The 21,241-nt window shown below is 38.5% G+C and overlaps 4 protein-coding genes and 2 long non-coding RNA genes across 15 annotated transcripts; 2 read left to right on the top strand and 4 right to left on the bottom strand.

The window, feature by feature from the left end:
- Positions 1–730: 730 nt before the first annotated feature.
- On the bottom strand, positions 731–2,170 carry LOC140779165 (uncharacterized). Its single transcript, XM_073124148.1, has 3 exons — positions 1,707–2,170; positions 1,012–1,618; positions 731–919 (listed from the first exon to the last, which is right to left on the bottom strand). Exons 1-3 carry the CDS (start codon positions 2,056–2,058, stop codon positions 841–843), a joined length of 1,038 nt encoding a protein of 345 aa, XP_072980249.1. The 5' UTR covers positions 2,059–2,170; the 3' UTR covers positions 731–840.
- Positions 2,171–3,699: 1,529 nt separating this feature from the next.
- LOC140778046 (uncharacterized) lies at positions 3,700–7,919 on the bottom strand. Of its 5 annotated transcripts, none has more exons than XM_073122571.1 (5): positions 7,805–7,919; positions 6,091–6,788; positions 5,759–5,959; positions 4,592–4,787; positions 3,700–4,117 (listed from the first exon to the last, which is right to left on the bottom strand). In XM_073122571.1, the coding sequence occupies exons 1-5, from the start codon at positions 7,902–7,904 to the stop codon at positions 3,933–3,935; spliced, it is 1,380 nt and encodes a 459-aa protein (XP_072978672.1). In that variant the 5' UTR covers positions 7,905–7,919; the 3' UTR covers positions 3,700–3,932. The 5 variants fall into 5 exon arrangements, with proteins under 5 accessions (XP_072978672.1, XP_072978669.1, XP_072978671.1 ...); XM_073122568.1 differs by having other exon boundaries at positions 6,091–6,970; positions 7,805–7,911; XM_073122570.1 differs by having other exon boundaries at positions 6,091–6,949; positions 7,805–7,898.
- Positions 7,920–8,078: 159 nt separating this feature from the next.
- Positions 8,079–9,877, top strand: LOC140778047 (kinetochore protein SPC24 homolog). Its single transcript, XM_073122573.1, has 5 exons — positions 8,079–8,309; positions 8,727–8,869; positions 8,975–9,075; positions 9,395–9,468; positions 9,617–9,877. Exons 1-5 carry the CDS (start codon positions 8,132–8,134, stop codon positions 9,712–9,714), a joined length of 594 nt encoding a protein of 197 aa, XP_072978674.1. The 5' UTR covers positions 8,079–8,131; the 3' UTR covers positions 9,715–9,877.
- Positions 9,878–10,506: 629 nt separating this feature from the next.
- LOC140777725 (sucrose synthase 1-like) lies at positions 10,507–15,859 on the bottom strand. 4 transcript variants are annotated; one of them, XM_073122047.1, is made up of 16 exons: positions 15,839–15,859; positions 14,572–14,709; positions 14,232–14,355; positions 13,972–14,123; positions 13,683–13,872; positions 13,445–13,563; positions 13,143–13,359; positions 12,947–13,042; positions 12,677–12,850; positions 12,468–12,584; positions 12,209–12,375; positions 11,856–12,080; positions 11,447–11,765; positions 11,108–11,352; positions 10,871–11,009; positions 10,507–10,771 (listed from the first exon to the last, which is right to left on the bottom strand). In XM_073122047.1, exons 2-16 carry the CDS (start codon positions 14,667–14,669, stop codon positions 10,724–10,726), a joined length of 2,430 nt encoding a protein of 809 aa, XP_072978148.1. In that variant the 5' UTR covers positions 14,670–14,709; positions 15,839–15,859; the 3' UTR covers positions 10,507–10,723. The 4 variants fall into 4 exon arrangements, with proteins under 4 accessions (XP_072978148.1, XP_072978145.1, XP_072978146.1 ...); XM_073122044.1 differs by lacking the exon at positions 15,839–15,859 and adding an exon at positions 15,695–15,817; XM_073122045.1 differs by lacking the exon at positions 15,839–15,859 and adding an exon at positions 15,055–15,171.
- A 3,378-nt stretch (positions 15,860–19,237) lies between these two features.
- On the top strand, positions 19,238–20,077 carry LOC140778108 (uncharacterized). Its single transcript, XR_012107152.1, has 2 exons — positions 19,238–19,527; positions 19,683–20,077. It is a non-coding gene; the product is annotated as an uncharacterized lncRNA (long non-coding RNA).
- On the bottom strand, positions 19,517–21,233 carry LOC140778107 (uncharacterized). 3 transcript variants are annotated; one of them, XR_012107151.1, is made up of 3 exons: positions 20,716–21,233; positions 20,471–20,613; positions 19,517–20,386 (listed from the first exon to the last, which is right to left on the bottom strand). It is a non-coding gene; the product is annotated as an uncharacterized lncRNA (long non-coding RNA). The 3 variants fall into 3 exon arrangements; XR_012107150.1 differs by having other exon boundaries at positions 20,697–21,232; XR_012107149.1 differs by having other exon boundaries at positions 20,471–20,591; positions 20,697–21,229.
- Between the last annotated feature and the right edge of the window lie 8 nt (positions 21,234–21,241).

The raw sequence follows: 21,241 nt of genomic DNA, 5'->3' as shown, positions 1-21,241 counted from the left end.
TTTATATGTTCAATCTAACGCCAGGTTGAGGTACAGGAGTTCCAGATTTGCACCTTGGGGTGGTTTATTGTTCGTGGCTCTCACTGTGAGTAGGGAGTAAACCCAAGTGGGCCATCCAACCCCAAAGAGAGTTCCAGTGTTATTTGTAACTTGGATCTAGTGATAGCAAGCATAACTTCTTGGATTTCAATTTATGGGTTTAATTTAAAATTGCATCTGAGGAGGCCTCAAGTTGGGCTGTTTTCTAAGCTTTTCTTATTATTAACTGATAAAAATTCTAAAATTGTTAGGTAACAAATTACCAGCACATATCATACCTTTAACCTCACCCTTCAAGGACTTCTAACACTCAAACGAAGCAATTGGTATTGGTGTGGTTTTTTAAGCTTACTACTGATTACCGATGTAGATAGAACTCTAGTGGGCTTAATTGGTGATTAAGATCGTAATATTTGGGTAATTAGAAGCTCCAAGATTGAAGACATATCGTAGAGCAAACTGTAACATGATGAGATTTAATTACCCCTAACCAGGTGTTGCTCAATGTGTAGTTAGGCCGAGATGGCCCACTTTGTGTAACCTTGGTAGGCCTTGACACACCTGGGCTTAATCCTGTGAAGTAGATTGTTCACATTGCCCGACCCAAAAATAGCCCAGATAAAGCCCAAGAACGGCTTAAACTAATTTAGACAAAGAGGAGGAAGAAAAGGAAAATCTAATACCACACAAACATAGAACCAGATCCAATTACTCCAGTGCTGTTCAAAACTACGAACAATTAAATTACAGAAACCCAATTCTCACTCAAGGAAAACCTGGAAACCCAATTAGGCTCCGCAATTAGCGGTTACACACTGTACAGTAATGGTATTCCTTCGACATCGGAGACGCACAAACGTAGCAGAAGCAATACCCACACCTTCAAATCAGAGAGAGGCAAACAGAGATTAGATCATAACGAGAGAATTATTAGGATCGAAGAAAAGAAGAGAAGAGATTGGAATAAAATACCTGCAGCTCATAAACATACACCCATCGATCTTCTCCACGAACATCTTGCACTGAGGACACCTTTGCCACTTCTTATCCGCCGCCAGCTTCCGCAGCATGAGATCCTCCGTCCCCCTCTCATCCTCCCCGAGCTTCTCGAACTCCTCGCACCCAATCCCGTCGTGCCACGCCACCCTACACCGGGCGCAGAACATCCGGTTGCAATGAGGGCACTCCGCATCGGTTATCGTCGTCGCCGCGTCCCCTTCGTCCACCAGCAACGCGGAGCAGTCATTGTACGGGCAGTAGAACTTCTTGGAACCCAGGGACGACTCGCACAGCGCCGACCCCCACCTGTGGAACACGGCGCCGGGAAGGATGTCCCGGCACATCTCCGGGTCCACGGCGCCGACTTTGCAGTCAGGGTCGGGGCACGTGATGGACACCACGTTGTCCTCCACCTTAGCCGAGACGTACTGCGCCACGCAGCTGGCGCAGAAGACGTGGCCGCACGACGCGATGGCGAAGGACTCGCCCATGGGATGCGATTCCATGCAGATGTTGCAGTAGAAGTCGTCGTTGGTGGATTTGGAGCATTCACCTTTCTCTATCTTTTGAACAGGTCTTGCTGTGTTTTTTGTTTTCAAATATCAAATTAGATTTTAAAACCGAAAAAAAATCTTTAAAATTTTTTAAAAGATTGGATGAAGTGATACCTTTCTGTTTGGGCTTCTGCGAAACGATCTCTCGATGAGCTTTGGGCTCGAGAACTCCCCTGCAACTCTCATGGGGGCATTTAACCATTCGAATGTCCTTCTTGAGCTCTAAGTCTATGTATTCGGTCAAACATACGTTGCAGAAGAGGTGATCACACTTGGTTTCTTGGACTACCTCCATTTGTGGAACGACCTCTTCGTTAATGTCATACAAAGTGGCGAATCTCTTGGTGGAAGACATGATGACCTCTTGGAGCTGCAGCTCTTCGGCCAGCATCTCGTCATCGAAGATCTCGCAGACTTTGTCGTCGTCGTCGATGACGATTATGCGATCGGAGTCGCCTTCTTCCATCCTGTGTTTCTATGTGGTCTGTGCTTGTTCTCGTGCTTGTGACGTGGTTTGGGTTTGGATTTGAGGTTAATTTTATAGCGAGGAATTTGAAAAGTCTTTATGGTTGGGAAAGCAATTCCGTGTTCTTTCGTCGTTAACAGTGTTGCTTCTTCGACATTTATGGGCATCTTTTAAAGCATTACAACAGCTTGTAAGTCGATTAGAAAATCATACTTTTGCAACTCAATGGAGGACTAGTTCAACTTACTCCAATGCTTAATCTTATCCATTTGTTAATTTCGTTATATCTTTTTTTTTTCTCAGATAATACCTCTCTCTCTCTCTCTCTCTCTCTCTCTCTCTCAACAAGAAAATATCTTCCATTATTTGGTAGGCATTACGGGGCTTCTTATACTCTTAGCATTAATTAGTTTTATAAGATAACTTGAGTTAAATATCACATTGCACGAGGATTTGCCAAAGTTTGATAGTTATAATAATTCCAGTCCACTCTTATCTATTTTCACAGTATTCAATTATACTCTTTCCTGAGCTGAGACATTAATATGTATCCTCTTAGTTATCCCCACCGGTTCTACCATAGAGGTAAATGGCCAACATCTTGAATACGTCATTATATAGAGCTCTGGTATTTGCATAATAAACTTTTTAAAATGATAAAAATATTCTCATTTGATTTAATGGAATGTAGGAGTCTAGAAGATAAAGTAGAAGTATAATAATCAAATTGCCTTGGCAGTAATATCATTGATAGACTTGACTAATTGAAGACTATTCACATAGAAAAGATGACAGACAGTTATCCAGTGTAAGTATGGGATGATGTCAAGGGGAGTCTCCGTTCACAATCTAACTACTTTGGTTTGATATTTCATGCAATTTCGCAGTCAGAGGAAAACATTTTAAACAACTCTGCAGGTTTTGAGAGATGAAGTAAATAAAAATAGCAAGGCGAAACTTGTTAGTAATTGATATGCCACAGAATATAGAATTAACAACATCAAGGCACCTTCATGTGTAATTGCCTCTCAGGTTCATATCTTAGTTAGGAATTCAGACAGAAGAATCTTTTGTCATGGTCAGAGATCTCGTAGACTTCGTCTTCGATGACTGTGACTTGGGGATCTTTCATTCCCTCTCTGACTCGTTCTGTAGATTAGAGACTGCTACTTTAGATTTGTTTATGTCTCCCTGTCCCAGTGGTTGTTCCTGGGTTGGAGTCAAATTTATTGTTATTTAAGGGTGAATTTGGAAAGTCTGTTGGTTTCAGTGATAGCGGAGGAGTAGATCCGTTTGCCAAGTGAAACAAAGATCCATTTCAAGTCTGGTGGAAGTTTCCCAATAAGCCTATTTAATTTGGAGTTAATTAAAGAATATTTGAATACGGACTAGTTTGGATAAAAAGATTCTTAAAGTTTTAGTAATATTTAGATTAAACTCTTGAAACTAAATACATTTATTTTTTTTATATTAAAATATGCCCACAAGAGTCTATTTTTAATATTTTTAAAACTGAAGGACTTCTTGAATTCAAATCAATTTCTATATTACCGGGATAATGCAAATTCCATCACAGGGATATGGTGTTAAAATAAGAGATTCATAGATGATTTTCTTTTCATTTTGATGCCTGGAAGCATATTAATGACAAATACTCTATCTGCTTTCCATCTCAAACGTATACAGTTATTCCACCTTTGGAGAACATTAACGTATAGACAAAGAATATTTACAGTGGTGCTAGTTCAAGCATCTGTAATTTAACATATCTATGCTTGCAATCCCAAATCATCTTACTTTGACTGATTGGCCCGGTGATTCAAGCACGTATGATTTTTGGGGCAGATATGCACAAGAGAAGCCACTTCTGAGAGCTAACATTGTAGTTTCGAATAGAAGTCATCAAGGGCAGAGTAGAGAGGTGCAGCAGCATTTGGTCTCCCTACTGTCCCAAGAAGAATGTCACTGGTGGTCACATATGGATCCCCATAGAAGCGAAGATTAGCATCTTGGCGTGTCGCGATGATGTTCCCCTCCAGTGAGACTCCAAGAAAAGCACCTGCTTGGTTTCCAACCAAACGTGAATATCACATTTTTCTTGGTAATAGGAATAAAATCAGAGTTCTACAACTGAGATAATACTTATCACATGCTCCCATGCAAATGCTAAATATATATTAAAAAATCACTTATAGCTAAAAACTACCTGGTAGTTTGAGAGCAAGAATAATTAATCTGAAGAAAGAAAGTATCAAGATCTTCACAATTCGGACAAAATAATTGCCCAAAATCGTAGGATTTAACTCTAAATGTATTAATAATACTACGGTGGATCTTGTTTGTGATGTGCAATCCAAAAAGATCATATGCCTCGGCCTACAAAAGACAACTTAAATATGCATTATCTTCCATGCCAAAGAAAATAAAAAAGACCAACAAAAACCTTCACTTTCTTACAGAATATATATAATTGATGCAGGCTGCAGAATACTGACACAGATGTTAGTATTTTCAGCAGTTAATAAACTATTACCTTTGCTACAGCTGTATGTATAACACATTCCAGACCCTTTGTCCCCTGCTCTTAGATCTGCTTCTATAACTCTACCAACAGGTCCTGCTGCAGCACTTAAACCTGCTCCAAAGGAAAAGTGCATTTGGCTACTGAATGTCTTGACAGCTTTAGAACCATGAAGAACGATAATGAAATCCATCAACTCAGCTCCAATCTGCAGGCAAGCAAGGTCAGAGAACAATATGGAAAGTTCTAAATGAACAGCAATAATATCGAAAAGGAACAAAATGTTCTAATGATGGATGGTCAAAGTGCAGAAACCTGAAAAGAATGGTCATGCTATATAAGCAAACAGAGAGTAAACCACCATTTCTGGACAAAGCACCACTTTACCATATACAAAATTCTATGTAATCCCCATGTCATTAAATTTTCTGGCGCACTAACAAACCTGACATCCATGTTAGACTGAATGGCTTAAAGCCTTAAACATAGAACTGTAGAAGTTATGAGATTTACACTTTTGAGCCTCATTGAGAACAAATAACATAAAATTTCCAAATAAAATTTTCCTTTCTATAGCTAGACATGGATCTAAACCAGCCTTCACATGTTAGCGCTTAGCACCAACATCTATTTGTCTACATTTTACATATCTCCTCTTCAATGCTGTTGTCCCCATTTCTATTTTATGTTTCAAGTTGTAGCAAAAGTCTTTCTAGCCAAAAACCTTTCAAACCATAGTTCAATATTTTTGGTTTTGGTTTCGGCTTAGTTAGAACACAAAATGTTTCAGTCAGTTCTTGTCGTTTTCGATTCTAGTTTCATTTTCAGATTTCTTTTGATATCTTTTTTTTTAATGCATGACACAAAATCTAAGAGCATTTAAGAAATGAGGTTGATATTGAATTTAAAACATACATTAATAATATTGTTATTAGGGTTGTTTCAGTTGGATGCTAGTTTCGGATCAGATAAAATTGAAATGCAAAATATTTTGACAAAGCATCTCAGTTTTGGACATGCTTTAAACCATGTTTCAAACAAATCACATATTTCCAGAACTTTGTACCAAAACGATCTTTCATCAGTTAACCCACACACACAACTGCTGGAAGTAGATACTCTATCTTAGAAACTGCACTTATATGAGGACAAAAGGGGGAATCATCTTTATTTGCATACCTGTGCTCCCCATCCTAAACCAATGGAGATTATGGCAGATGGTGCAGACCAGGAACCATCTGACCTTCGAGCAACTACTAGGCCAGTGCCCATTTTATAAGTCAGAATTGTGCCAGCTTTGGCAACTGTCAGAATAGCAAGCCCTTTTGCACCTTTTAGAACTGCCTGAGGAATAGATCTTTCAGGGTCTAATCTGGCAACCTGAATTCAAAATTTTGATGGAACAGAAATTAGAATGTCCAGATTTTCAAAGTCAAGATGAAGCTTGTTTCTGTACATAAATAATGTGGCAGAATCACACATACAAAAGAAAAAGGTCAAAGTAGATGCACCTGGCTGTAACTCTTCAAGGTATTAGCTGCCTTGTATATCTCGTGCTCCATTGACAAACCAACAGGCAGATTTAACCACCCTCTTGTACATGTCCAATCCATGACATCGTGTTTCGCTGACTGTGTAGCATTGCTAATGGAATTAATCAATATTCCCTGCAAGGGATCTAGCCTATCATAACAGGAATCACAAACTCTTTGAGGATTCCTCTCCCGAAATTTCACGGGCAACAAAGATTTTCCTTTTGTGCATGCACCACAAAATATGCCTCCACAAAATCGACAGTGATGTCTGCCACACATAAGAGTGAAAGGAGCAGAGCATTGCATGCAGACGTTAGTGTAGCTATCTGGCACCCACTCCGGTGGATCTGCTTCTAGTAGGGACCTATAACCACTATAGTTAATAGCTTCTGCTTCAAGCAACGGTGGAGCACTAGGTATATACACAGAAGGATGCAAGAAATTATCTCCATTACTTGCAGATCCCAAGAATGATATACTAGAGCTAGTACCCTGTGAAGGTCGGACACCATCACTTCTGCTCCACCGACTGAGAATTGCCACCAACCCACCTAGTACATTTTTTACGTTCACTTCTGGTCGCGTTCTCGACGGCATAGACATGCAATACTCCTTAGTAGAATCAAAATCGTCAACAAACTCGGGCTCGTCAGATAGCTGATAAGGATCTTGTCCTGAGGATTTTGGCTCTGATGAGAAAAAGTTTCTTTGAAGTTGTCCCAAGCTTTCAGATAGGAAATCTTTGTCATAATTACTTTGTTTGTCAATCTTAGAAAGTGAACCATATGTGATTATCTCTTTAGATGCTGCCATTAGTTCATTAAGACTTCAATACCTATCGATAGAAAGAGCTCTCCTGAAGATTATGGAATACAATCTTTCATAAATGGATAATTACAGAGAGTAACCATCTAGTTTGGACATGGCTTGTTAGTTAATTAAATGAGAAAACACAAAAGTTACAGAGACAGCTGCTAATTAGTAAATCAATCATACTACTTTCTTCAAGAAAAAACTCACTCATTTCGCTGCAAAAACAAAAGCTCATGAATATCCACGCTATTAATGTTTAGATGGGGACAGAAAGTAACAGGAATTTGAAGTATCAACATGCTACAACCAGCTGAAAGTATTCAAAGAATAAGAATCAGAAGTAGCTACCCTGTAAATCTATAATATCATAACTGCACCCAAAAAAAAAAAAAACTAAACAAAATCTATTACTCTAATAAATTAGCCAAAATAAAGGAATCTATGGCTGCAGAATGTAAGAATCAACTAAATAACGCAATAACATATAAAACAGATTCGGAATCATAACTATCATCACCATCATCAAAAGAGCTCGTATCCACACCATTATCCAATACTTCGCAAACCTAGGAAGGTTCAGCATAACATCCTAATTATCATCTCCCAAAAGCTCTTTCCTTTATTCTTCGAACGAAACATCTCCTCTCCCAAACTATTCAAGCTCAATAAAAGAACTAGAAATTTCAATGAATTCTACTTCAAACTCAGGATGCTACAACCTCTGAAGATATCGACAGAATTAAGAAAAAGGACATGCGAATTGCAAGAGAATCTAAAGAAATCCCCAAAATTGACGAAAGCCCAACAATCGAGGGAATCACGTAATCACAAAGAACAGAATAGCGAGGTGGATTAATTAAACAGAATAAAAAATCACCTCGAAAGTTGAACCGGTTAAGTTTTCTCCAAGCGCTCGAAGATTTGGGAAGGGAAGAGGGGAGTCGCAAGGATTCCTCCGGGGTACATATAAGCCTCATACTCGATCGGATCGGTTAATCACAGATCCGTTTTATTTTTATTGACCGAATCCATCTAAAACGTAGGACTTGAATTGCAAATATAAAATATACAGGGTGTAAACCATAATAGGTGAAAGAAAGGTTCTAAATGCAAAGTTCCCAAGTAGTAAAGATCCGATTTTTATGGTTAGAGATGCTCACAAAAACACAAAAGCTTTGCTAGAGATTGGGATTAGGGTTTTCAGATGGCTAACCCTAGTAAAAGAGTCGACATCCAGAATCTTCTCACCCTGGGGGACGATCTTATTGGAGTTCTCAACAACCAGAAGGATGGAGATGGTCTGATGCAATCTTTCGAGGGGGCAAAGATGCTTCGCTCTTCGTGTCTGTCTGATACCAGAGACCTTCAAAGCTCATTGGAAGGTTAAAGTTGTCTTTTAATCATCATTTCCTCCTGTGTTTTGCGGCATTATATTGATCAGATAATAAAATTGCATTTTTTGTTGTTTTTGTTTTGGAATAATACGGCGTTAATTAACTAGAGAGCATTCTTAGTGATATGGTGATGCTAGAAGCGGGTTGTGTGCTACTATGATGTTGCTTTCTCTTATCCAATTTCCTTGGTGATTTGATGTTTTTCTTCACATATGTAAGTGCAGGGAGAAAGGGTATAAAACTAGTTCAATTTGAAAAGCACCAAGTTTCAAAGTTCTAACTCTCTGTTGTTCTCATCCTTCGATCGAACTTTATGTTTCAGATTTAACTCATTTGCAAACTTATGTTGTTTTATACATATGATATACTTAGCTTCCTACCAACTATTGAATTTGTGCACCACAGACTATCAGAAAAAGATTAGTGTTTGCAAAGAGATGATAGAGAAGGCAAAAGGTGAAACAATTGATGATGCTGAATTAAAGCATCTTCAAAGTGAACTGGAAGGGCAGCTTCAAAGTGAACGTCTGCTCCATCAGGAACTAAGATAAGTTTTGGTTCAATTTTAATGACAGTATGCTTGAAAATTTATTTTCCATGAACTATGGAGACTACAACATTGCTGATCTAACTTTTTTATGTGCTTCAACACAGCAATTAGTGATGAGCTCGATGATTTAGATCATCAAAGGGCTTCATTTGAAGAGCGAAAGGAAATAATGAAGAGAAAAGAGAAGGATGTACTGAGGTCACAGTATGTATCGAGAAAATTTCATTTTGTTTTTCTCATATTGCTTACATACTTTTCACTTTTTGAGGCTCTTGGTTGTGATAGTTTCACTTTATCTGTTTCGTTCTTAATTATTAATACTGAGAGTGGCAGAAGTAGTCAAGTGATTAAGCCATTGTAAAGATTGCTTTGTGTGAGAACTTACTCTTGAGTGATGATTTGAACCAACTCACATGCTACTTTGAGATGACCAGGATATGATTTCTGAGTATATCTTGTTACCTAAGATAGATTGTCTATTTCAATACAACAGTTAAGATTAATCTCACTTCTTTATTTGCAGAGATTTGCTCTCTATGTGCGCCTCAGTTACCAATATCCTCCCCAATTTAGATGATCAGGATATGATTTCCGGCTGTATCCTTCCTACTACAAGTAGACTATTGCATATGGTTTTGGCCTTTTAGGTTCCTCTTTTATGTTGCATGGGAAGTTCATAGGAAACTTTACTTGTTAAGATTTGGGACTTCAATTTCAGTCGATGTTATCCCTAAAAGGCATTCAGATATTGTGGAGAAAAACAAGAAGAAAGTTGAGAAATTTGCATTTGACAAGACAACGCCCCAACTTGAAGTATGCAGCAAGCTGTGGAAGGGAGCATAGCTGTGGCGGTGTTACGATGATGTTCCTTCTCAACTCCCTTAAGCTTTGTTCTCTTATTCCTGAACATGTATTAGCTTCTTGCTTTTATATTGCTGAAGCTAACAATGATACAATGTACAGTGAGAACTGCTATTTTAATATGATAAATATGAGATTCCAGCTACTTTCGTCATCATACTATATTATCTCAGTTGCAACCATTGTTTCACCTAGCTCTCTGGATGCCTGAGACGGGGATGTTGATAGGATGGATTGTCTTTTCTGTCTTCTTAAAAGGAATAATCCATCGATAAGAATGTTTTTACAATGCTGTTGTCTAAACCTACTTAGGATACCTGGATGAGAAAAATTTTATATTTCAAGCTTTGTGCAGCAATATTTTTGATGAATTGATAAGTCTACTTCAATATGAAAGTAGAAGGTAGAGCATGACCGATCTGGGATATCAATGAAGGAGAAGAACGTAGCTGTGAAAGCTCAGTTGCTGCAGTTCCAAGCCTTTGGAACTCGGGCCTAGACGAGAGATCTTGTTGCTATTTGCTTTGTGCTCGAAGAGATTGGTTGATGTTGACTGCCCAAGTAATAAACTGGCTAATAGAACCGTGCGGTTAAAAGGACTCATGTTGTATAATTATTCTTGAGGCATCAGTTTAACTAAAACACTATTAAAGTTACTACTTCTCTCTACTCACACACAAAAGCACATTAGATAGCTTGGTCTTCTCCGTGTCGTGAATTTTGAATTGACTGCCATTTCTCGGGAAAAGGGGAAAAAGATTTGACACAAAAATGTAAGGTGAAAGCAGAGCTTTTATATTGGCATTGAGCCTTATGTTGAATCACATCTACCAAGCATCAAAACATCGTCCACAAACAAAACGAGGCCCCGATAATGAGGCTAACCCAGAAACAGTAAAGTAAAACAGACAATAATCAAAAGCATTGCAACTCAATACTTGGCCTTTCAACGAACTCAACTTGGAGCCTGCATCTCCTGCTCTTTCTCAGCTCAGTTAGTGGAGCTTTCAGCATCAACAGCCAAGGGAACAGATGCCGCCTGTATAGAAACAAAAGCAAGCAAATTCCATTATTTTCTGCAAATTATGAAGCATCTGCACACCATATTCAGAAGATGTATTTAGATCAAAGAGCTTACCAAATGACGGTACTTGAGAGCATAGAACATCTCAAGGTAGCGCTTGGTCTCGCGCCTCTCAAGGTTGGAGACATACTTCCAGAAGCCATAAACACCAGTCAATGTCATCAGCCTCTCGGAGTACAGCTTCCAAGTGTATCTGAATTGTCCAATTATGGAAGAGTGAAACAGTAAGTTATAAATCCAAATAGAAGTCAAGAATTTTCCAAAAAGAATCATCAAGGCAATAGAGTGTACTTCTCATAGATTCTCTTCAGTCCTCCTTGCGAGATTTTGTCCCAGTGAGTAGGGTCTTCCTTGCATTTCTCAAAGAAGTTGACTAAAATCTCAGCAGCTTTGTCACCCTGATAAGGATCAATGTGGAAACCGGACACCCCATCAACTATGATCTCTGCTGGTCCTCCATTGCATGTGGCAAATGTTGGTAGACCGCATGTCATGGCCTCTACAACTGTAAGCCCAAATGCTTCATAGAATGCGGGCTACAAAGAAAAGAGGCACAGTTATAATTTACATAATTTTTTTCTGAAGACATCTATTATTTCTCATCCATTTCCTCATTATAAAATGGTATACCTGCACAAAAGCTCCTTTAGTATCAGCAATGTAGCGGTACAGCTCACCATTTCGGACACGGTTCATCTGGGCGGAGATCCAACGTATCTGGCCATTGAGCTTGTACTGCTCAATGTGGGTGTACATCTTCTTCAACTCTGCCTGCTCCTCCTTATCCTTGGATTCTTTTCCATGGTCACCGCACACCACCACAAGGTTGACCAGCTCCCTCAGACGGGCATTCTTGCCGTAAAACTCAACCAGACCAGTCAAGTTCTTCACACGATCCAGCCTAGCCATTGAGAAAATAATCGGCTTGTTTCTGTCTGCCAACACAAACCTGGAAGGAATTCAAAGTCATATTACTCCTCGACTGATCAATAACTGCAAAAGGTGGATAGAGAATGCAATTAATATGACAATCACTGACTTGTGCTCGTCGTTCTCAACAGAACTGTAAAGGAGCTCCTCAATTTCAGGGTGGAAGGCTGTAAGTCTCTTATCCTTCTCTGAGTAAGGGTAATAGATAGACATATCAGCTCCAGGGGAGACAATGTTGAACTTGGGATCAAACACATCGATTCCATGAACAACTCGGTATAGCCCCGGAAGAGTAAATGCGGTATGAGATTCATATTGCCCCACGGTGTCTTTGCTGAAATTACAGGCATAGTGTCCAGACAGTTTTGTTAGTCTCAATTGTTATAAACATTTTGTTAGTCTCTTAAGATATAAACTTCAAGTGGAATAAGAACAGATTCAATAAAAACCAAAAAGTATCACCTTCCAGCGATCTCTTGGAAGGTACTGGTGATAATGAAGTCAGTGTGGTTCATTGCATATAAATCGGCTGTGAACTGGCAGGAGAAGTGGTAGTGGTTGTCGAATTTCTTCCAATATATATCGGAATTAGGATACTTTGTTTTCTCCAAAGCATGGGCAATGGTGCACTACACATGAGAGAAGATATGATTAGTAGCTGTCCAACAAAGTTTTCCAAGGTAAAGAAGTCAAATAGTAGTTCATGTTTAAATGTGCAAACCTGAGTGACTCCTAACTTGTGTGCCAGCAAAGATGCCACTAAGTTTCCATCACTATAATTTCCAATAATGAGATCGGGTTTTGCCTGCAATTCTGCTGCCAATTCTTTCGCAACATCCTTTCAGCAGAAGAGAAAAAGAAGATAACTTGAATTGAAAAAATATATATATATGATTTAGAAATAGGCCTTTGCTCAGATGATTGATATACCTCAGTGTAAGTTTCTAGGTAAGGCCAAACATCAAAACGTGAGATCCATTTGCGAAGGATTCCCTTTTCTGTTCTAAATGGAACACGCAGAATGTTGGTGTGCTCTGTACCAATGACCTTCTCAATACGCTCTCCGCAGGTAGTCCCAACAGCATCAGGTAGAAGTCTTGTTACCTATGTCAAACAGAAGAAGGTAATCAACACTGCACTAGCAACAAATCTTTCATACATTTGCATCAGACAAAAAGAAAGAGAGGTTTTAAAACTAACAATGAGAATTTTAGGAGTGATATCGAGGCCTTGTTGCTTTATCCTAAGAAGCATCTCCTCCTCCAAAGCACGAACTTGATCCAAAATGTAAACAACCTGTAAGTAAAATTGCAATTAGTGCAAGATAGTGAGAAAAGGTTGGTAGCTCCATTAGTTTCAGTACAGGAACTTTAACTTTCCAGAAGGATGGTTGTACCTGACCACCAGTATCAGGGTATCCCAAAACATTATCTTGGGCAAAATAGCCATGAGGAGATAGGATGACAACATTAAACATCATGGGAATGGTGCTGAGAAATTTCTCCAAGGTGCAAGGATCAGGTGCCTCAAGAAGATCAAGGAGTAGGTGAATGTTCTCGTGTACACGCTTAGCCATGTCACCCCAGCCCTTCTCCAAACCAAGCTCTTGGAATCTACATGCAGTTTCAAATATGTGAAACTAGAGATTGTACAAATAGCTGGAAAAAGAGATAACTAGAAGAATTTAATAGTAAGTACTTGTGATTGAATTCTGAGTATGGAGTATCTTGAGGGATGCTCAGTAGATGCTCCTCTGCCTTCCTCAGTGCAGCTTGGAGAGCTCCAAGGCTTTGTATTCTATCATTCAACATCATTGTCTGCATACCATTAACAGAAAATTGAGATAGTGTCTTCCATGCCTTACCAACAAAATATCTACTGAAAGTATAATGCTTTGCAGAAAAAAAGAGATCACATCCAGGGAGATTGAATTTACCATTCCATTATAATTGTGTTGTCGAAGAAAATTAAGCAGTGGGTACATGCTTTCCTTGTCTTGAAACAATTTTGACGAGAGGTGTCGGTTAAGAAACTGCACACCGTTACCAATAGATTTCGACAGCGAAGGACGAGGGAAGGAAGCATTGAAAGGTTCAAAGTCCAACTCCAGGGTAAAGTTGCTTTGGCTGTTGATCAAATAGAAGAAATATATTCAGTTCATAATATCTAATAATTTAGGGAAATATGTAAACTACAAGTATAGATCAGGTGGAAATAAACACTACCTTTCTTCTACAAGTTTATCCTTCAACTGCAGATAGTCAGACTCACTCAACTTCTCCACAGCCAGCTCGCTCACATTAACGCGAACATATTCCCAGACACCAGGCCTTGGCCTAATCGCAAGAGCCACCCATGGAGGTATAACGATCGCTTCCTGCAATGCATCAGCATCAAGCAGGATTTTGTCAGACCAAAAGAACTCAAATTGCAAGATCTAAATGAATAAGCAATTACTCTAATAAGTACAATTTCTTTGCATCACCTGTGCGGACCGCAGAACTTCTTCAAAGTCAGCGAGCTTCTCAATCACACCCTCGGAGTATGCAGCTTCGAACTCTGCAAGCAACTGGTGGGGCTGCAGCATCCCTTTCCCCTGTTTAACATACCTGGAGAGTGAAGAAGAACATATAAGCATAGATCCATACCCATTTGTGGCTGAAAAGTGCTAGATCCTTAGATAGTTCATACTAAATGAGGATCATCAAGTGTTGTCTTAGACTTTTAGCTAGATTTATAATACAATACGGAACTGATTTGGTTCATGAGATCAGCAATATATAGTCAAACTTCGTTTGATCTAGAGAGACAGATTGATTCAAAACCTGGAAAAGACAGCGATCAGTTCATTAGGATGAGCAGAAAGGGTGTCGCCGAGGCGCTCCTTCATGCTGTGGATGCGGGTCAACGCGCGCCCAACCATGGCTTCTTCCTCAACTTTCTTCACTCCTTAAAAGTTGGAACTGCAAAGAACGGGTATTATTAACACATACTAAACATAGAGATTTGAATTGCAAAAGTTGACAAGAAAGTTAGATCAAAACACAAAGTGGAAAAAATTAATATATAGAAAGACATCAATATCTAATCTCCTGGAAAGAAGTTTAATCTCTACTAAATAGAAATAGAAGGAAGCAAATTCTAGTGGAACTGTATCACTCAAATCTCTAAATTATATGGGAAAATTTTTATAAAAAAAAATCATACGCATATAAATGACAAAGAAGACTTTACAGTAGACAGTAAAAAGATTAACAGGATTTTATCATAGATAACCAAGTCATCAAGCAGCAAAGTTATTGTCATACAAGAGATCAGGAAAAAGCACCACAAAACAACGAGCAGGAGAAAGAAACGAAGAAAGTGATTGCCCAACAAGAGATCAGCAAAAACGAAGAAAGCTTAACAAAAATATACTTGGGAAACAAGCCAGACCAGGAAGGCAAGAATAATGCAAGGGAAGTCTTATATAGATGAAGTCAAAGAGAAGTAAATGCATACATAATATTATAATAAGACCAAATATTTCTTCATCTAAATTCTCTCATCAATGCAGTCCGCGAAAAAGCAGAGTCTTATACTGTTCCTACGACCTATTGATCCAACAGCTAGAACTGACGCAAAGGAGAAAAAAAAGGAGAAGTCCTCCAAGTTCTTAACCACTGCGCAAGAGAAAATTAGGCATAGACGACCCCCGAATGCTACAAGAAATGTGGTCAAGCTGTTACCTTTTCATCGAGGAAAAAAAAAGAACAAGAATAGAACGATACCAAACGAAAAAAGTAGACCCTTCTCGCTATTTCAAACTTTGGTTAGATCTACAAGCAGAAATCGCATTTTAAGGAGGACCCATATGGCCACTCGTCCAAACGCACTAGATTCAGTTCCTTGTTAGAATAAAAATCAAATTTTTTTCGTTATTTCTGTGATCCTTCAGGCGGCATTTACCTTGTGGAGAACGGAAACAGCAACCAGAATCTAGAGGGAAAAAAATAAAGAAAAAACCCCAAAACAGGGCAAACGCAACGGAGCCAAAAACGCAAGAGGAAACGAAACGGAGGAGTGGATGAAGAGATTTGTAGAGGAAAGCACCTATTTATATACAACCGAGATGGGGATCCACTAGCTAGTTGACGCCAGGCCAATGTGTCAGCACTCAGCAGGCGAACAAACTGTTCCTTTTTAATCAAAAGATTCAAAACCACTTCAAAATCTTCCGGTTTTGTCTACCATCTGCTCACGACTCCGACATTTGCTTAGAAAATAATTCAAAGCGTGTTATTTGATATCGTGCAGACGTTTACTTTTCTTTTCCTCTCGTTTCACATTTTCCTTTTATAACAAATGAGTTATCTCCTTAATTTTATTTATCAAAATAAATCACGCCACATATTTAATATCAAATCAAATATCTTTCATTCTAATATACTGAATTTATCGGCACTTCACCTTAATGCTATCAAGCTTATGTTCGACTTTATCACTTTGAGTAGTCTAAGATAATCCCAACCAATAGATCAATCTAATCCTATAGAGATAATATTAGATAAAAATCTAGTATGATAAATACTTTATCTCTCAATTTCAAATTTAAATCAGGCTATAATACAACTTGCACACCATATAGGAATCAAGTAAGGGTATTAAATGCTGAGGGTAGCAATATCATGTAAGTGCATCTAATTTTTATTTATTTATTATTGATCTAATGGATAATGTAGACTTATATCAATTTTATCGGTTTAACATTTTATTCTGATATATAAAACGCTATAATTAAAAAAAAGATTTAGTTGAATTTATTCGTATTTTATATTAAAAATGAAGCTAATTATCTAAACAAACCGTTGATATTGTACATGTATAAAATATGGAATCGTACCAATTTTGTCAACTCTTCTCGGTTTCTTCTCTTTGTTTCGTTTTCTTTTCTTCTTAGTTTCAACTCTTCTCGATAGTTTTATTTCTTCGGTTAAAGAAACGTGTCAAAGTTCTTAACTACAAAAGGCTGTTCGTATTCTCTTTGGCCCGTGGATAGAAAGCCTTCTTTCCTCTCTCTCTCTCTCTCTCTCGATTTACGTTACCTTTTAGCTGTAGATAAGGATAAAAAACTTTTTATACAGCAGGAAGCATTGGTCATATCAACTCAAAGAGTCGGATTAAATTCAAAAAGGATGGAAGCATTGGTTGTTCACAATATCCACCGCCAGTACCAAAAAATACGTCTGGCTACATGACAAAGAGCTTTTCTTTCATCTATTAATTGCGATATTCTACTCTGTTATTTGTGATGCCATGAACGATGCCACAAATGATACTCACGAATTGGGTGGGTGGGCACTAAGTTGGCGATATATTATCTTATACTCTCTCTCTCTCTCTCTCTTACCGTTTACGAACACACACCCCTTTCTAAATCTTTCTTCTGATGCTTTGTATGAGCCAAAATAGAAGCACTAATTGAGGCCATCAAAAGATGGTCAACGAGCAGTTGATTGTTTAAAACATTGGCATCATAAGGCCTCTCCAGTTTCAGAGGAGTCACCACGTCAGCAACGGGTCCCGTCTCCTTTCACGTTAACCACAGTCGTACGCGTGGCGCTTGATGGACGATCTCGCACTCGCAGCCGTGTCTCGTGACCGTTTCGGCGAGTTATCGAGCGACGAGATTGGATCAGGTCGGAGCTTTTATTGAGTTAATTTTGCCGCAAATTTCGGATCCAATCACCAATCACCATGAACTATGAGAACAGTATAGCTAGATTAAAGCCGAGGATCCATCACCAATCACAATACTAATCGCCGCGTCGGGTTTTGGAATTGCACGCAGATCCGATATCTACCGGCAAACAGCGGATCCAGGTAAAATGTTCGATTGCGGGCGGGGGCCACTGAGTTGAATTCTAACCCCCGGCCGAGCTGGCTCCACGTCACCTTGACAGCACGACGAGCCAACTGTAACCAAGAAACTGTTAGCTTTTTCCCCCCCTCCTCCGTACTGACAAAGGTGCGGATCCTTTATCAGCCCCCGCTGTAGGAAATTCCTACCGGCATCTCGGTTAGTATAATCGTATTTGACCAACCAACCCGTCCTTTTCCTCTCGCATTAATCCCTCTCACATCATCAATTACTACGAAAGATATCCTTAATTATTTTCCTAATTAATTCAAAGAGGCCCCCACCAGCCACATCAGATGGGCCCTTAAATTAATCCTCATCCTTATCCTTCCACGACTCGATTAAATCGGCATGAGGTATAGAAAACGACTCGCTTATTTCATGCAGAGCTTGAGCACTCGTTTGGTATAGCGTCAAACGTAGTTTAATTAATCCCTCCACTTGGCGTGATTAGTTTAATTAACCACATAATTTAGGTTGTTAGGTCATTGGTATTGCTTCGGCAATGGAGGCAAAGATTAACTGGATAGCATGTTGAATTAATTAGGTTGCAAAAGGCATCGTGATCTGTGATGTACTGATGTGAGAACGTGGATAAGATGGAGAAGAGTGGGGTTAAGGTGATGAAACCGTGGGCTCTGCCAGTGGCTAATACTGTCATTAATATAATAATGTCAGCATGTGGAGGAATATATAAATATGCGTGCAAATACTAAAATATCTCTAAAATATGTATATAGGTGTCGTCTTCCAAATTGGCTTTGTTGATCCAACATGGACCAGTCCTTTTATTTTACGTTTTTAGAATCCCAACGTGAGAGAGGATTAGTTGGGTTCAGATTAAGACGTTTTGAGATATTATAAATTGCATGATGATGGATTTTTTTTTGGCCTAAGTTTTGGTTGTTACATGGTGCCCATCCTAGTATTATTATTTTACTGACTGTAGTGGTTAATAAAGATGTTGGATCTGTTTACTCCTTTAGTTAGTATAACATGATCATTAAAGCTACCATACATTATATTTTAGTAGTTGGTTATTATATGTTCAATTATTCAGTGATATAATTTATTTTTTAAAAAGGTTAGCCTAATTATCTAACTTTTATATAAAATAAATTAACTTCTTTGTTTAATCTATAGCCGACGAGGTTATGATCAATTAAGGAAAACAAGATCACAGAATTTATAAAGCCTAGAGATATTTCCGGTGAAAGAGTTTGGCCCGGGCCATTTCGAATTTAGTACTTGCCTATTTCTAGAGCATGCTTTTTTGGATCATGTTAACTTAAAATGGCATACTTCTGCATATTATATCGCGTATCATCTTTCTTAAATCTATATATACCATGAACTAAATAAAGTGATTAGTCTTTCTCAGTAAATAAATTAGATAATTGGGTCATTCGTCTAAAAAATAGACCACCCATGGACCCAAACTATACTCGCACAATGTCCATGTGATTTTTTTTTCATATAAATCACGTTATGATGGTAAGTTTGGAATCATAATTCTCTTAAAAAAAAGTATAGAAAAAGTTTGTAGATGAGAGATATCATCATTTCAATCAGAATCGTTGTGACTAATAAAACACTACTAGCGGATTATAAACCTAATACACATAAAAATTTAGGAGAGTTTAAATAAGCCCCACAATCTAAGTAAAACATCAATATCACAACAATAAACATATTCTATCAAGCCTAAGGAGTGAAGCATATAGCTATCATGAGCATGCCGCACCAAGATAAAGGTCTTCCATCGCTTTTATCACGTTCCTAGCAGATCCAGACCAGAACTGGAAAGGGAAAAGGGCCAACAACTGCCTTGGTTGTTGCCCCATCTCAAAACCTTAGCAGAGCTCCTCTCTATTATGATAAGGTAGGACCTTAGCATCAATTTTTTTTTTCTCAATCTTAATTTCCACTTCCTGCTGTTGTTGTTAGTTTGAAGAACTCTGAAAATAACACCCATTCTAACCAAAATTATACGCCAAACAGAGCTCTCATGAAAGTTTATTATGTTAAATTATGCAGCTAGAGTAAATTCTCCATGGCATTTTGATCATCCACTGCATCAGCTATTCTGAGCTCGTCATGGTGGGAGGATAGATTCTTTAGATTGTATGGCGCCGCCACTGATGGCGGATGACCATTCCAGGGTACTTGGGTAAACTTCTCATGGATCCCCAAGAACACAGTCATGATGGTGTTCACATATATTGTTCTCACTCAGATCCTTATCCCCTCCACAGCTGAAGACTCCTCCTAAGGGACCTTCCCCACAACAAGCATTCAATCCATCCTTGAAATCTTTGAATCCAAATTAAAATAGAAGCTGAGCCGATGGCCAAAGAATTCAATCACATCGTCTTTGTAACATTTGAAACAAAACTCAGGAAACAAAACTTTCTACCTACTTTTGCATACAATTTCTGATAGCATTTAGTACGCGAAGTGCATTTATATCTTAGCTTAGTTGCACGAGAAAAGGCACCTGGATAGATTATGTCGGATTGCCCATAACCATCCTTATGAATTCCTCTGGCTGATAAGATTCTAGCATTTTCGAGTTAAGGGAATAAACCGACATATCATCGTTGCTAACGATGCTGATGAAGTCGACGGCGTTTGATACTAATTCTCGTGCTTTTGATTCATCCTGACTGTTTGATCACCAAGCTGTTGACATCTTCAAACTGCCTGAGCTGTGTCTGGAGATCAATTGCCTGCTAATAATACTGGAAAGTTGACAAAATTAAGTTACTCAAATATGCAGTTAGAAATAACTCTGCAAAAAGTACACAATCTATTCAGAGTCATACTAATCCTTGATTGGTTTCAAGCAGAACACCAGCTCCACCAGATGAAAAATTAGTCCCATTGGAGGACCGAGGTGAATGTTCTAAGTATGGTGGAATAGCTGGAAGCTTTGATTTTACTCAGCTGCACACCAATACAAGTTAGTCTGCAAACATATTACTGACAAAATTAAGTTGTCACGAACCAACATGTTAGAATGTTCTATCTTATAAATTTCTTTGAAATTACCAATGAAATAAACAATTACACGGTCATCGATGAATCGTCCGGTGGGGTGGGCTGATGCAGTGTCACCATAGTTGTTGTTTCCTGGATACACAATCTCTCCCTGCAATCAGAAATATTATTGCAATGGTAGTTTAAGGAGAAGTGTCTTGCCATTGAAGTTATTACCTCTCTTCTCTCTTCTCTCTTCTCTCTTCCCTTTTCTCTCTTATAGATAGATAGATGTATGTGGTTTTGGGTTCCCACCGAATGGGCATTAGGTGTTGGTCTAAGTAGTGACGGAATATGCTGCTATCTTATGTCCATTATTCCATTGGGTTCATCTGGAAATGTTGTCATTTTCACAATAGGCTTGTCTTCTTCTTCTTTGATGATCTCCTCAATGTCATCGGCTTAGATAAAGCATGCACCATATGCTCAAAAAGTCTCGAGGCCCTTGAAGGTCTCAATCTTAGATCTACGGGAGAACTTATAATAAAAGTATATGATCGAGTATTAGTCCAAGAAAAATTTAAATATAATAATTAATAAAATAGAAGATAATTTCA

Source organism: Typha angustifolia, chromosome 15 (genome assembly GCF_048772165.1).
Source record: "Typha angustifolia cultivar Huaian chromosome 15, ASM4877216v1, whole genome shotgun sequence".
Classification (NCBI taxonomy): Eukaryota; Viridiplantae; Streptophyta; class Magnoliopsida; order Poales; family Typhaceae; genus Typha; species Typha angustifolia.
Note: the sequence above shows the minus strand (reverse complement) of the source record. Positions and strands in the feature narration are given on the sequence as shown.